Source organism: Protopterus annectens, chromosome 7.part0, assembly GCF_019279795.1.
Source record: "Protopterus annectens isolate FY-2018-M chromosome 7.part0, PAN1.0, whole genome shotgun sequence".
In the NCBI taxonomy this organism is placed as follows: Eukaryota; Metazoa; Chordata; order Ceratodontiformes; family Protopteridae; genus Protopterus; species Protopterus annectens.
Window position 1 is genome coordinate 791,395,414 of NC_056739.1, and position 15,000 is coordinate 791,410,413.

The following is a 15,000-nucleotide window of genomic DNA, read 5'->3' on the forward strand; positions in this document are numbered from 1 at the left end:
ACTATTGCTGGCCTCCTATATGGTGTCACTGGATATAATGGATGTCTTTTGACAGATCACTGCTTGGGATTCATGCAAGCTTTTCTTCCTGTTTGCTGTCTGTGAGAACCATTTGCATTATATAGTGTTGCATTTGGTCTTCATTGCATGCAGTACTTAACAAGGAACTGGTTGATAAACCCAAACTTTTACAGAAGAAAAATCTCCGTGTTTTCCACTACCTTAGTGATCAACTGTGAATGTGTCCCTTTGTTGGATATACTCAGGGTTGCATTCTGCGGAATTGATCATAAAATAAGTAAAGTCCTTTCTAATCTCATTGTATTCTTAGAGGCAGAACTAGACACACTCCATTTCTGGTAATTTCTTCCTAAGAAAGTTGTCACTTTCACACTATGACGGAGCAACTTGTGGTGCAAGCCCAAACCCTACTGCAGATTCTGGGTTCGATAGCTTTTACAGTCTTTGTGGTGCCATTTGTGTAGCTGAGCATATAAATGGTAGAATGTAGTGTCCATAACTGCAGAGCCACTGTACATGGACAGATCTCCTCATGTTGTCACCTGCCTTTTGCTGGATCCTGGAGGTGGTAGGCAGACACCACAAAACTTTTGGGAGACCTCCCATGGGTGGGCCCTAATGACAGATCCTTCAGTGGAAGAGAGAGAGAGAGAGAGAGAGAGAGAGAGAGAGAGAGACTTTGGCTGCTGCATGTTTCCCACTGAGGATGGAGCTTCACATCAGCTAGTCAGAGATACAAGTAGTCTTTCTTGCTGTAAAGACCTTGAGATGAAGTTTTGTGTAGGGACACTTGTTTCATGAAATAACTGATCTCTCGTGGGCATGACTTTTTACCCCCTTTGTGGACAATTGATGCATGTTTGGCCGCATGCCATAAAGGTATTGCTGCCTGTTTCAGTGGTTCACTTCCCAGGGGAGGAGAATGAGCTTGTGGGACTGTCACAGCTACTCTTGCAGTCCTCTCCTAAAGTTAATTCAGAAGCCATGCCTTGTTCTGGCTCTTCTGAAAGTTGAACACTTGGCAGAGTCGTCTGTTTGCTGGGTAAAGGGGAAGAAGTGGTGGATGCCTTTTTCTTCTTGTGGTATGAGACATTCCAGTATGGTTTCTCAATATTTTCACTGATCCCACACATCGTGAAGTTCAAGGTAGAATAATAAAGTTAATTGTTGTCTGCCCATGGTGGCCAGGGGAGTATGGTTTCAGGCTTTAAGGATCTTAGTATAACAACAGACTTCTAAAGATGTGCCCCACTGTTGAGGCTGACAACTACCTTAACCTCAGGGACTAGATTGTGACGTAGGCCCTTGGAGCCATCTGATCTTCTTGTTCGGGTGTCAGAAGTGTTTAAGTTCATCAAGAAACCTGCTTGGTGCCCCATTCATCGAAGTAGAAGTTGTTTTATATTTTGATAGAGCAGTAGCATTTCTCATCTTATTACGCCAGATTGTTGGTTATGCTGACCTAGCTCAAGTCGCTGTATAAAAAGAGCATACATTAGTCCATGGCCAGGGTGCACATATCAACTTTTCTACTCCTTTTTTTGAGGGTAGCATTTTGGTCCACTTCCATCTAGCCAGGCAGTTTGTTAAAGTGCTACACCTGTCTTCCTTTGTAATGCATCTTACTTCAGTGTAATCTGAACTTCATGAATGACAGACTTACCTTTTCCCTAAATGAACCCACAAATTTTGGGACATTGAAATTCATTATTTGGAACCCTTTTTATAGTGGCCATCACCACTGCTTACAAGATCTCTGTGCAGCAGCCCATTGTCTTTAAGGAACTACATTTGGTCTTTTACAAGAGTCAGGTGTTCCTAAGGACTAACCCATGTCTGCTCCTGGAAATGGTTTCTAGATTGCTCCTGAATGAGTCTATTTCCCTGTTTTCTTTGCCAAGGGAGAAACAAGAGCAGTGAGCGTTTCAGTCGCTGATTGTACATCACTGGCTCAGTTTTTTATCTGAAACTGGTGCTTGAGTTTAGGAAGACAAAAACAAGTATTTGTTTTACTTCAGGGGGAGAGGAATGCTGTCATTTACTCATTAAACGTATTCCAACTGAATTGCTAACCATATCAAACTGTGTCATCTGTGGTCATTATGTGGTTAACTATCACCGAAAAATGCTGTGATCAAATAAAACTCCAAAAGGGATGTGGCAGCTTCCAGTGATTGCTTCAAGAATGTACAGTTGCAGAGCTCTATACAGCAGCCACTTGGTCTTTGGTGCATATGTTTATCAAGCATTGCTATCTTGGCCATGACTCCATGTTTTAGACTTTGTTTGCTTTGTCTGCACTTCAAAATTCAGTCTTTAGAGGTTCATCGAGTATTACTAGATTAGAAGCTCATGTGGGACATTTTAAGCCTGGCCAATTTCACATTCAAAGGTGAGAATCAAAAAACTTGTACCTTGTGTCTGTAAGGTAAACTCCTTAAGCATTATACCAACCCTTGGAACAGGGGCCGTCTGTCATTTCCTTCCACTTCACAAATTTACCTCTTGTGATTCACCTCATTTGAGGGAAGGTCCCTAGTATTAAATATAACATTTATTCTTACCATATTAGTGGATATTTAGGCCTAGGTACAGTCTTCCCATTTCTGTCCTTTGATGACCCTTTTATCTAGCTTCAAAGTTTCTGTTTCTATCACATTTAATTAGATAAATATATATACAATTGTAAGGTGCCTGCTATCAGTGTAATTATCGTATTTTTACTACATCTTGACTAAGAGGAGGTGTATTTGCTAGTGGCTGGATGCAAACTTATAGACTCACTATCTAGATGTACTTCAGTAGTCATTGGTGATATCATGGCATGTGAGATGACTGAACCCCCCCCCCAACACCTGGAATGTGGGATCTGCTGAAAATATGAAATCATGATTAATGAAGTAAATGTGCTTAGCTGAACATATCTGTTACCTGTCTACTGTTATGGTGAGTACTTAACACAGCTGTACTTCCTATTAAAACTGTTGGAGAAGCTTTATTGTTTAGTAGTTACATACATTTACAATAAGAGAGAACATAAAAACTAGCAACAAATTATTAGACATCTTGGCACTCCTATGCTTGTCCTTTTCATGATGATTTGTTTTTTCTTTGCAGGCCATTAAGCGCACTATTGACAAAAAGACTGTGGAGGTGTATGCACTCTTCAATGAAGAACTTTCTTTAGTCAACAAAGAGTTGAGCAAGAAAGTCACTCATATGCCTCCACAAATTTCCAACTATGCAGGTCAAGCACGGTGGGCTCGTGCTTTGCGTCATCGTATTGAGAGACCCATGGAGGTGAGTAAAGTGATATAGTGCTTCTTTTCCACAACATACCTCTGTTGGACTGAGTTGTCGTAGCTATTCTGTACAGTGGATAATAAGATGACGGCCTTTCATATTTGTAGTTAAGATGCTACTTGCTCTATAATGGAGTACCTGCTAGAGGACTAAATCACCACTATGTTTTAACACATTATTGGGTGATCACCATTGTATTATATCACACCATGAGGTGATCACCACTGTACTGTAACATGCCATTAGGTGATCACCAGTGTATTGTCACACGTCATTAGGTGATCACCACTGTATTATAACAGATTTATGTTTTGAATTTTCAAGCTTTTGGTCTCAGTGTTTTGAATTTCAATGTTATGGGCTTTCAAGCTTCCAGAGTGAATCCATGTGTGTGTGTGTATGTATATATATATATATATATATATATATATATTATATATATATATATATATATATATATATATATATATATATATCTTTAGTATTTAATGTGTGTGTGTACATATATGCACACACACACACACACACACACACACACACATCCATCCAGACTGCAAACACAAAAGACCGGCACTCCAACAATGCTAAAAGATTTTATTAGATCCCAATAGGGTAAGCTTTATAAAAACTAAATGTAATGGAGTACAAAGATGCATAAAACAGCATATCCAGTGTGACAATAACTGAAAGCAGACCAATTTTCCCCTTGGCATCATCAGCATGGTGCAGAAACATTCAGCATGTTGGTCTTTAAGGAAGTAAAAGCTTTAGTATGTGAAGATGTACATAATTTTTTGTGTTAAGTTTAATAGGTTTTAGGAAGATTTTTTTAAGGAGGTTGGTTGTTCTGCTTGAAGGCTCTCAAAAAAACAAAACGTTATGTAAGATGGGCATAGGCACAAGTGGATATGACAAGGAACAACTGTATGAAAGACCAACCTGCCGTACAGTATTTACATGTAACATAAAAGTTGGAACTAGATATTTAACAAAAAAAGCAGTTATACATAAAAGGTGGTAATAATAACTGTATAAGAAAATGATGCTTTCTGTAGTATTTTTCAGTCTGAATGGTCTTACAGATAAACATAAAAAGAAAGACTAGTGAATTATATTAAAAAAATGTAGAGTGCAAATAGCTATGCTACAGGAGACACACCTGGAAATAACCGAATATGTGAATTTAATAAAGGTTTTCAGGATGATTATTCAGTGGAATATCTGAGATAAAGGAAAAGAGGAGTGCTTATATTAATTGCAAGAGGAGCTACAACAATGATAGAAGAGGGGAAAAAAAGACAATAATGGAAAATGCTTAGTACTAAGGGGCTACTGGCTAGGGAGGAGGATTATACTGGCATGCATTTACATCTCCCCTAAAACTGCTATAATGGAGCTTAATAAAATTCTGGGAGAAGTAATCAGCTTTCAGCAAGGAATATTAATTAAAGGTGGAGACTGGATTTTGGTTTGCAACAGTGAAGATGTGTCTGGGAGGTCTAGAAGGGAAAATATAACAAAGGAGGGTAGATTTTGAAGAAATTTATGAAAGTGTTTGGCATGGAAAATGTGAATTCAGTACTAGGAGTATGGAGTGAATTTAGATATTACTCACCAAGATACAAAAACTGGGTAGGCAAGATGGATTTTATATCTCACATGAACATGTGGACATAATTGAAGGTCTTGAAACTCACCCAATAACGATTTCAGATCATGCACCAATAACTAAAATGAAAATGCAAAGTAATGAAATAAAAATGAGACACTAGCTTTTTTCCCACCTATCATTTGAAAAGAGAGGAATTCAAGGAATGGGTTTTGGAATTAATTCAGGAGCTACTAGAGAAGATAGAGTTTTCTTCTGAAAATATAGCTATGGAGTAGGATAAAATTAAAGTGAAGTTTAAAATGTGGATGGAAATAAAAGAAAGGGAGACATGGTTAAACAGTAACAAGAATTAGAGGGATTGACAAAGTTAAAGTATTGCAAAATAGGGGGAATCTCTCAGAATAAGAAAAGGAGCAACTGCAGAATGCTAAACAGAAAATAAGGGATTACTTTGACAATATGCATGAGTTAACTGTTTTTTTGATAATTCTAGAGCTCAAAAACATTTAGCACAACAATCCAGGCAACAGAAAGTGGAAAAGGCTGTCACCAAGTTTAGGGAGCCTATAACAAGGAAGATAACAAGAAGACCGTGTAGAAGTATTAGAAATATTTCGGAAATTTAAGTTTGTATAAAGCAGAGAAATATGGAAATCAAGACAATGTACAAATGGAAATGTTTTTGGGAGAATTAAATATGCCAAGGTCAGAAGTTGATGAGGCTCAGTTACTAACAGTTAGGAAGGGATCAAATGGCCATGTATAACCAGTTTACAGGAACGTCCCCAGGAATAGATGGTATTCCTGTGGAAGTTTGGAAGTTAGGGAAAAAACTAAAGATCTGGGAGGTTTTAAATTTAAGAGGAAGAGAAGTACCAACATCGTGGAAGAAGACAGTGATAACAGTAATACCTAAAGAGAGTAAAGATCCAGCTTCATACAGGCACATTTCAATACAAAACCACAATTATAAAATGTTTGTGTCTATAATGGCTAAAAGAATGGCAAAAATGATACCAGAATTGATAGATATGGATTAGTGTGATTTTGTGGAGGGGAGGCAAACATTTGACGATATTAACAGAACACAGAGGGAAGCAGAATGTAAGAAAACACCACTTTTATTGATGGGTCTTGATGCAGCGAAAGCATTTGACAGAGTAGACTGAGACTTCATGAGCAGGGCAATGGAAGCATTTGCTTTCCCTGATACAATGATAAGGGTAGACAACCGAAATGGAGTACCAGTGCCAAAATAAAACTTTAAACCACAAGGGAGGCCTTGATAGAAAAAGGGCCAGACCAGATTCTTTTTAAAAGGCTTGAATAGTGTAAACAACTAAAGTCACACAGCACACAAATAACATTAAACACTTAATTGAATCACTGCGTTTTTCCTCTAAATGAAGACATCTTCAGATGTAAAATTGATTTTCATAAAGAATTGATAAGTACTTTTGATAAGTGGGAGTTTGAATTAATGAGAGCCATAATTAGGCAAATGAGAAGGATATGAACATTTTGTTAGAACAAATCAAATTGAAAGTATTAATGTGTGTATTGTTAATGATTTGTTGTTTTTAGTAGAGGAGCACAAGAAAGTATTTTGATATAAGTCAGGTAGACAAGTGTAATAATAATATTTTACGTAGGAAAAAGAGAAAATTGGAGAGGGATAGATATGAATATGATGATAACTGCAGTTATCCCAAACCTAAGATGAACAATAATTATTGGTCTAAATGGAATTCTGAATCTGTTGATAAAGAAAGGGGTGATTTTAATTATGATAAAAGGGAGCATAATGTGGAATTGGGTGAACAGAGGGAAACTGGTAGTCCTCCCAACATACAGGATAGAATATCCCCCCTCCAGAGGTCAGAGAAAATATGTAACAGTCTGGTTTATACCAACAGGAAGGATGAAGGGGAGAGGAAGGGGGAGGTTCTAGATGAGCCCCTTAATATTGGTAGGTCTAGAACTGGGTTGCAAGAAATAAGTGATGGAGTTAAGTTAACTTATAAGGGCTACAATATTTTTAATTACAGTGATCTTGAGGTCAATGAAACCTATTTTAGTTTATTTTCTAAAGGTTTGAAATTTGTTCTGAAGAAGAATGACATCAGTAAGCTCATTATTGATATTAAATTGTTTTTGGAAAAGGCAAATCATGAATTATTGTTTGATGATAAACATATGCCCTTGAATCTTTGTGGTGTTTTACAGAAAAGGAGTACCTTTAATCTGCCCCTACACCCTCAGCTTAAGAATTTTTAAGCTATGGTTGAAAAAGAATTAAGGGAGGGCATAGAATAAGTTTCCCCCGAACTTAACTAAAGATGAAAGAGATTTATTGGAAGAGTCAAGGAGCAAGAGATATTTAAGATTAATGAAACCAGATAAGCTGGACAGAATGGTTCTTCTGAACAGTATTATATATAAGGCGAAGATGCTGGAACTATTACAAGATGACATAAGATGTGTTAGCGTATCAGTGAATGATATGAACATAGCGTATAGGCAGATTTTTATATTACCTTATATGCTTTGCTAATGGTACGTCTAGTAGACAAAGATATATTGTAATGTGCATGGTTTGCAAAGCATTTTATATAGGGAAAACTGAGAGAAAGCTAAGGAGAAGGATTTACGAGCACACTAATGCTGTTCGGAACAAAAAATCAAAATTCTTTGTTTTAACGTAGTCTGCATTTTAGCCAAGTTTAAATTTTTTGTATTAGAAGAAATACGTAAAGATATAAGAGGGTGATATGTGGGAGACTAAAACTGAATACAGAGAATTATATTGGCAAATTACTTTAGAGGCTAATAGACCCACCTAGGTTAAATAATAGTCTCCCTAGCCCCAGTTTTGAAGCTTAGAGCAGCTAAACGTTAATAGTGGCTGTGTTTTAAAAGATAGTTATACCATTTATTTTATACATAATCAAATTAAGTTTTACTTGGTTGGTGTTAATATTACCATATTATGTCTACTAGAGGGTGCTAAAGGTTTATAAATTGCACAAGTCTCCCTATTTATTCTATTTATTTAATATATGCATTTTAGTAATTCAGTATTATATGTATGATGTATTTGATTGAATATAAGTTTGAATATTTTATATAAACTTAATATTTTATACAACTCCTATATTTTAGATTATATATACATTTTTATGTACAATATATGGTTTTAGTGTATTTTAAATTTGTATTTTGTGGTTGGTTGATTGTTTTATTAGACACAGAATTTCATTGAAGGTTAGGATTACTGCTTGGGAAAAATGGTGGTTTGTGTGACGCTGCTGCACTGGCCGAGTAATCAAGGAGCCTCAGTCCTCACCACTGGCAGCAGTTGGTGGGGGGGGGATACACAATGGGAGGATGACAAGTACACACACATTAAAGTGCAATTTCCCTTAAGAGCTCACAGAGACCACAGTCAGTCTGGGGCTGGTTTCTCCCTCTTTCTCCAGATCCCCAATAAGACTCCACACCATCACAGCTATAGGATTGAGATCTCAGCTCAGTGGCCAAGCCAAAACCTGCAGCATCCTCTCTGTCCAACCAGTACTTTGTGTCCTTGCCCAAGTAGCTGACACACACACACCGATTGGACTGATATACAAACACACACACTTGGGAAAGGCTGGCACAGGTTTGCTAGCTATGCCCCCTTTTGCACAAACTATAAGATAGTTCCAGCTGCCACTAGCCACCCTTATAAGGTACTGTAAGCCCTTACCAAAAGGTGTACTATCCTACTGTGTATTGTTGCTGTTAATCCAAATGGTAATTTTGACCAAGAGCCAGGCTATTAGGAGTGGCCTGTATAGCATCACCAAGTAACTATGCAAGTACTCTTAAGAGCTTACGTATGTCTCACAAATAGCCACAAAGACAGGTTTAAATATATTTAATAATAAATAATAAAAGAACAAGACAATACTCAACTCAACACAGTGACTTCAGAGTAAAAAAATCACAGAAAATATTTTAAAACAACATTGCAGGACAGTCTCGAATAAAAACAGAAAACATCTAAAGCTAATCTTTACCATTTTCCTATCTATATCTAAAAGAGATCAGAGAGATCTTAAATTAATATCACATTTTCCTGCTGGGTTAGCCTGGATGACATCACTTTTTTCTCCTGACTTCAATTCCCAGGTTAAAACAGAAACTAATACACTGTTAACATCTCTGTGTTAAAAATACATATCTCTCAGATGTTTGACAGATCTTGGAAGTTGTAAAACAATACAACACTTTAGATTTTAAAACTAGTAATTACTTTTCTTTCAAGAAAATAGAGAAACGTACAGCTCTAGACATTGTGTCTGCTATTGAACTGAAACTGAGAGATAACATCATTTGTTTTATGGCCCAGCTATAAAGTAACTTAACCTCAACTTTTATGTTTTGCAGGTTAATCTTCTGTGCTCCAGTAGGGTATGCTGTGGTTACATTCTTGAAACTCAGTACATAACATACAGTTCTGTATAAATCATATCAATATTCAAAAATGACATATAATTATTTACAAAATTCCCGATAGCTGGGCTAGCAGCATGGCAGTTTGAAACATTCAGTTTTACATCTGAAGAAGTCTTCATTTAGATGAAAAAAGTGGTGACTTGTTGAAGCATTTAACGCTTTGTGTGCTGTGTGACTTAACTTGTTTACATTATTAAAGCTTTTTAATTCAAATCTGGTGTGGCCCTTCTATCAGTGGCTTCCTTGTGGCTTACAATTATAAGGTTGATTAGAAGAATATATGACGGATCTGAGCCGCTAATTAAGATGGGTGGGGACCTGTCCGATAATTTCTGGATGGTTGTTCAGTTTCCATTTTGTTGTTTGCACTATATTTGGAACCTTTGGCAAATAAAAAAGGGATTCAGAAATTCAAGGATATAATTGGTATGGGGTCTATATTAGAACACTGAACATTCAAAATGTCGAGTGTTCTACTATCGAACCCTACCAATCGAAAATATCAAACATCGAACATTCAGAACAGCAAACTTTTTCCTAGGGAAAAAAATTTGCTGTTCCAAAACACATACACACAACACAAGCACACCAAACAACCAGCAATCCACACACATACACCTAAACTCTTACACCTAACCCTACACTAAACTATACACACACCACTAACTATCCACTTATTTTAACCCAAACCCTAACCCTAAAGTCCGTCACTATCGCATACTCACCTAACCCGCCATAACCCTCACATCCACACAATTGCACACGTACCTAACCTGCGCCCTAACCCTAACTCACCTAACCCGCCCTAACCCTCATGTCCACACAATCGCACACATACCTAACCTCCACTCAATCGCACACTTACCTGAACCCGACCCGTAACTTTCCACCAGAGCGCTGAAAATACCGAAGCAACAGAAATGGACAACCGAATTCTTTCCTACGGAAATAATTCATTTTTCTGTTTCTTCTATATTTTCAGCGTTCGCTGAAAACGGGTCGATATTAGAACACTCGGCATTTTAAATGTTCAGTGTTATAATATAAACCTATTGGTATGGTAGTCAGGAAAAGCTGTCCCTATTTGCAGATATTATTTTATACATGACAAAACCATAAAGGGACAGTACAGTGTTGTGACACATTTTTTAGACAGTTTCATATCTTCTCGGGTTACAAAATTAATGAAGCTAAAAGGCAATAGTGGTAAATTATGTACCCACACACAAATAGGTCCAACAATATCCATATTTATGGGGACATAAACTGAAGTATTTGGGAGTATGGATTAGAAATTACTGTGTTGTGGCAGTTAAAGATTTGTGGGAACAGACTAAACAGAAGATAATACAAAAATTGAGAAACTGGAAGCTTTGTTGTATGGATATAGATAGTAAGATATAAGCCATTAAAATGTTTTTAGTCCCTATAGTCTTATACACAGGTCATGCATATATTTATTAACCAGAGGAGAAGCTGTGGATAGCAATTAGAGTTGACGGATTTTATCTGGGAAGGGAAGACAGCAAGGATCGTGGTGGGATAAGGTGATTCTTCCAATAAAACAAGGTGGACTAGGATTAACCCATTTGAGGGGGTATTTTAGAGCAACACAGTTAAGGCTCTTGTACATAGCACAAACAGATGACTAGAATTCAAAGTGGAATGGAATGATGCTGATACAGGGAGGAAGCTCACAAAATGAGAGATTGGGATTTTAGATGTAGACTCTTAAGGAGAACAACAAAAATCATACAGAGTATTATATTCATAAAACAGCAGGAAGTATTTTAAGAACCAAACCAGCACGAGAATGGAAAAAAGAGATTTTGCCAGTAGGGATGACTGTGGTCAGGGATACAGATAATAGGCAAGAGGGGGCTGAAATTTATTGGAGAAAACTGGCAAAGGAACCAAAGTCCCAAATATGCAACAAAATCTCGAAGATTTAGGATCTTTACCTAGAAGTGTTTGAATAGATATTTTTACACCCCAAGCAGACTCCAAAGAATTTTTCCTCAGGTAGATAGCAAGTGTTGGAGGTGTGATGGGCTAGAAAGAGGTGGCTGGCAACATATTTTTTGGGAGTGTAATGAGCTGGCAGAGTTTAGGGATTCCCTGCAGACCGCTCTGTCTGAGATGCTGGGTGAGCAAATTGGATTGACTTGGAGATTATTTTTTTTAGTTATGATACAGAATTGGAATTGTCTAGACATAGTAAAGCCCTGCTGAGTCTAATTATGGTGGCTGCCAAAAAAGCAGCTACTAGGAAATAGTAATCAATGTCTAGACCAACTTTACTAGAAGTAGTGAATATAGCAACAGATACAAAACAACTGGTATTGGGATCTTTAGAAAATGGAGGGAGCAAACTACATATGAAAAAATGGGAATTGTGGGAACAATATATGCAGAGCAGGAACAAGGTTTATGAGGCAGGATTTGAATGAGCCATATAATGTTTAACTGACAATGACTGGATAGATCATAAGTGATATAGAGTTTGCAGCTACATTTCTTTAAATGGTGTCTGTAATGTATACTGTTTCCAACTAAAGTGGTGTTATGTTTGTTTTTCATTTGTATAAATGTAAGATTGCCTATGTCATGTAAAAATTTAATAAAGATGTTTGTTGGAAAAAAAACGTTGGTCTTGAACTCAGCTGTTCAAAGGTGCAGTGTCCTAAAATAGCTGTATAAACAACATTCACAAAAAAGAATACCAAGTTAACATCAATCAACTTTCTAAACTCTAATAATTGTTAAATAAATCTAACATATATTCAAAGACAATTTGATAGGGATAAATACATATGTATAGTATATATAATATATATATGTGTGTATATATATATATATATATATATATATATATATATATATATATATATATATATATATATATATATATATATATATATATATATATATATATATATGTGTGTGTGTGTGTGTATGTATATATATATATATATATATATATATATATATATATATAAACTCCCAAAAAACAAGGTGCTCGTAAAACCAGACCTGGTGCTCGGAAAACACTGATGACACTTTTTAGCTAAACTGGTCTGTGGGGGAGACTGTGCTGGCAATAAATGCTTTAACCATCGTGTAGCCTCCTTATTGTGTGCTGGAAGTGGTTTGGGACTCCTCTCTCTCTCTCTCTCTCTCTCTCTATATATATATATATATATATATATATATATAGATAAAAGCCCAGGTTTATACTTGGCACCTCAATTAGTAATCCATAGTCACTCTTTATAATCCAACATCTTAAGATTTGAAATTTTAGGTAAATAATTACCCATAACTAAATTGATGCCAACAAAAATAAAAAGTCCGGAACCATATTCTAGTTCATGCTTATATAAAGCACTTCTAGTCCTTTTACAATTAATGTGACTCAAATGTAGCTCTGTCCTATGTTTCAAAGGTCTGGAAGTCTGACCAACATAAAATGCTCCGTATTGACACACTGCCATGTATACAACCCACTCATTGTTACAAGTAATAAGACATCTGATATCAAAACCTTTTATAGTGTTGATAGAAGTAAAAAAACTTAGTATTGGAAACCACGTGGCATATACATACTTGAGTTAAATCTTTTAAGACTTCCCTTCTTAAAACTAGACAAATGTTCACCAATGGTTTTGCCTGTACTGTAACTAAAATGGCAAAAATTACTTAACCATTGTTCAAAAAAAAAAAAGGATTACTTTTTAATATATACAAGTGCTTATTAATTTATTGAATTTTTAATATATTAGTACCATAAGTAGTTAATCCGGGTGCGGATGGATTTAAATAAACTGATATTTCTATCTTTGGAAAATAAAATTTCTTTCATTGATGTTTGTGAAGCTATATTATCTGCACTTATTTCACAGTGCTTGTAGCCTCTTTTTACAAATCTACTTTCCATTCTCAAAGCATAAGTTTTGAAGGTTTCTCTATTACTACAAATCCTTATATCAAGATAATCTGTATTAAACTAATTACCCTTATCCACAAATTTTAAAGCAAATATATTTGAATTTAAATATTCCACAAAATGTTGATGTTTTGGAATATATATATATATATATATATATATATATATATATATATATATATATATATATATATATATATATATGTGTGTGTGTGTGTGTGTGTGTGTGTGTGTGTGTGTGTAAAATATATATATATATATATATATATATGTGTGTGTGTGTGTGTATATAACACATTATAAATATATCTACATATAGATATATTGTACATATATCTACACACACACACACATATATATATATCTATCTATATATATATATATATATATATATATATATATATATATATATATATATATATATATATATACATATATATATATATATATATGTGTACATACACATATATATATTTATTTATTGACATTTGTTAACCGGGTTGGTCCAGCTGGGCTAGTGGCCCATTTTCCGTGGAGACCCGAGGAGAAAAGCTCCAAAATTACTTTTTTTTTAACAATTGAAATATGTAAAGTATGTAAACAATAAATCATTTCAGTTACAAAGTAAAAAAAACATAGAAGCTGGGAGGTAAGGCACCATATAGTTACAGAGTAACAACATAGCAAAATATATTTACATATTTACAGCATGAACTTTTAGTTTAATTAAATTGTATACTCATAGAGGAGTACTTTAGAAGTAGAGAGAATGTTAGAAATCATAAGAGAATGGGAGGGTAGTGGAAGTTAAGTATGGGGCTTGACAGGAGCAGAGTTTAGTGTTAAGTAGATGAAGTTTGATTTTTTCTTTAAAGTGGGAAGGATGCATGATGGAACAAATCTCTAATGGGAGTTTATTCCAAGCAATGGAATGTTTGTACAGGAGTTTGCCTACTGTTTTTTTGGGTTGGTAGATGTCAAGTAATTGTTGATTTGAGGTATGAAGAGTTTGAGGCGGAGAGCAGACTGAGATAAGTGATGAGACAGCAGGACAGGATGTTGGTTTATAGAGGAAGGAGTGTAAAATTTGGAATTGGGGTAATTCAAGCCACTGGACAGAGTTCAGGGCCAGACAGTGGTGTGAATTATATGGTGAGTTAGTGACAAATCTGGCTATCTTGTGATAAGTTTGTTGTAATTTGTTCAATGTTGTAGTTTGGATGTAGGTAAAGACTGGTGCAGCATATAGAAGGGAGGGGAGGAGTAGAGCTTGAGCAAGGGCTAGTCTAGAATTAGTGGTTCAAAATATTTTATTTTGTTGCGATACAGGAGGCCGAGCTTTTGATGTCTTTTTTTATGCACTGTAACAGGTGTAGGTTAAATTTGAGTTCTTTGTTTATGATTACTCCTAAGAGTTTGGAATTAGCTTCTGGTAGGATTATAGTGCTGTTAGAGGATATGATAGTAAAGGTAGATTTGTGGTGAGTGAGGGATCGAGGAAGAAAAAGTAGGTGTTTTGTCTTTTTTGGGTTTAGGATGAGTAAATTATTAGCTAACCATTGTTCAGTGGAAAGAAAGGCTTGTTGGGTAATAGTATGGAGTTGAGATATGTTGTCAG

The 15,000-nt window shown here is 35.7% G+C and overlaps 1 protein-coding gene across 1 annotated transcript in view; it reads left to right on the forward strand.

The window, feature by feature from the left end:
* Positions 1-15,000, forward strand: part of DNAH2 (dynein axonemal heavy chain 2) — a 6,636,854-nt gene that overhangs the window by 902,870 nt on the left and 5,718,984 nt on the right. Inside the window, exon 13 of the mRNA XM_044077324.1 lies at positions 3,139-3,321. Coding sequence (XP_043933259.1) covers positions 3,139-3,321 — 183 coding nt within the window. The remainder of the gene's footprint in view (positions 1-3,138; positions 3,322-15,000) is intronic.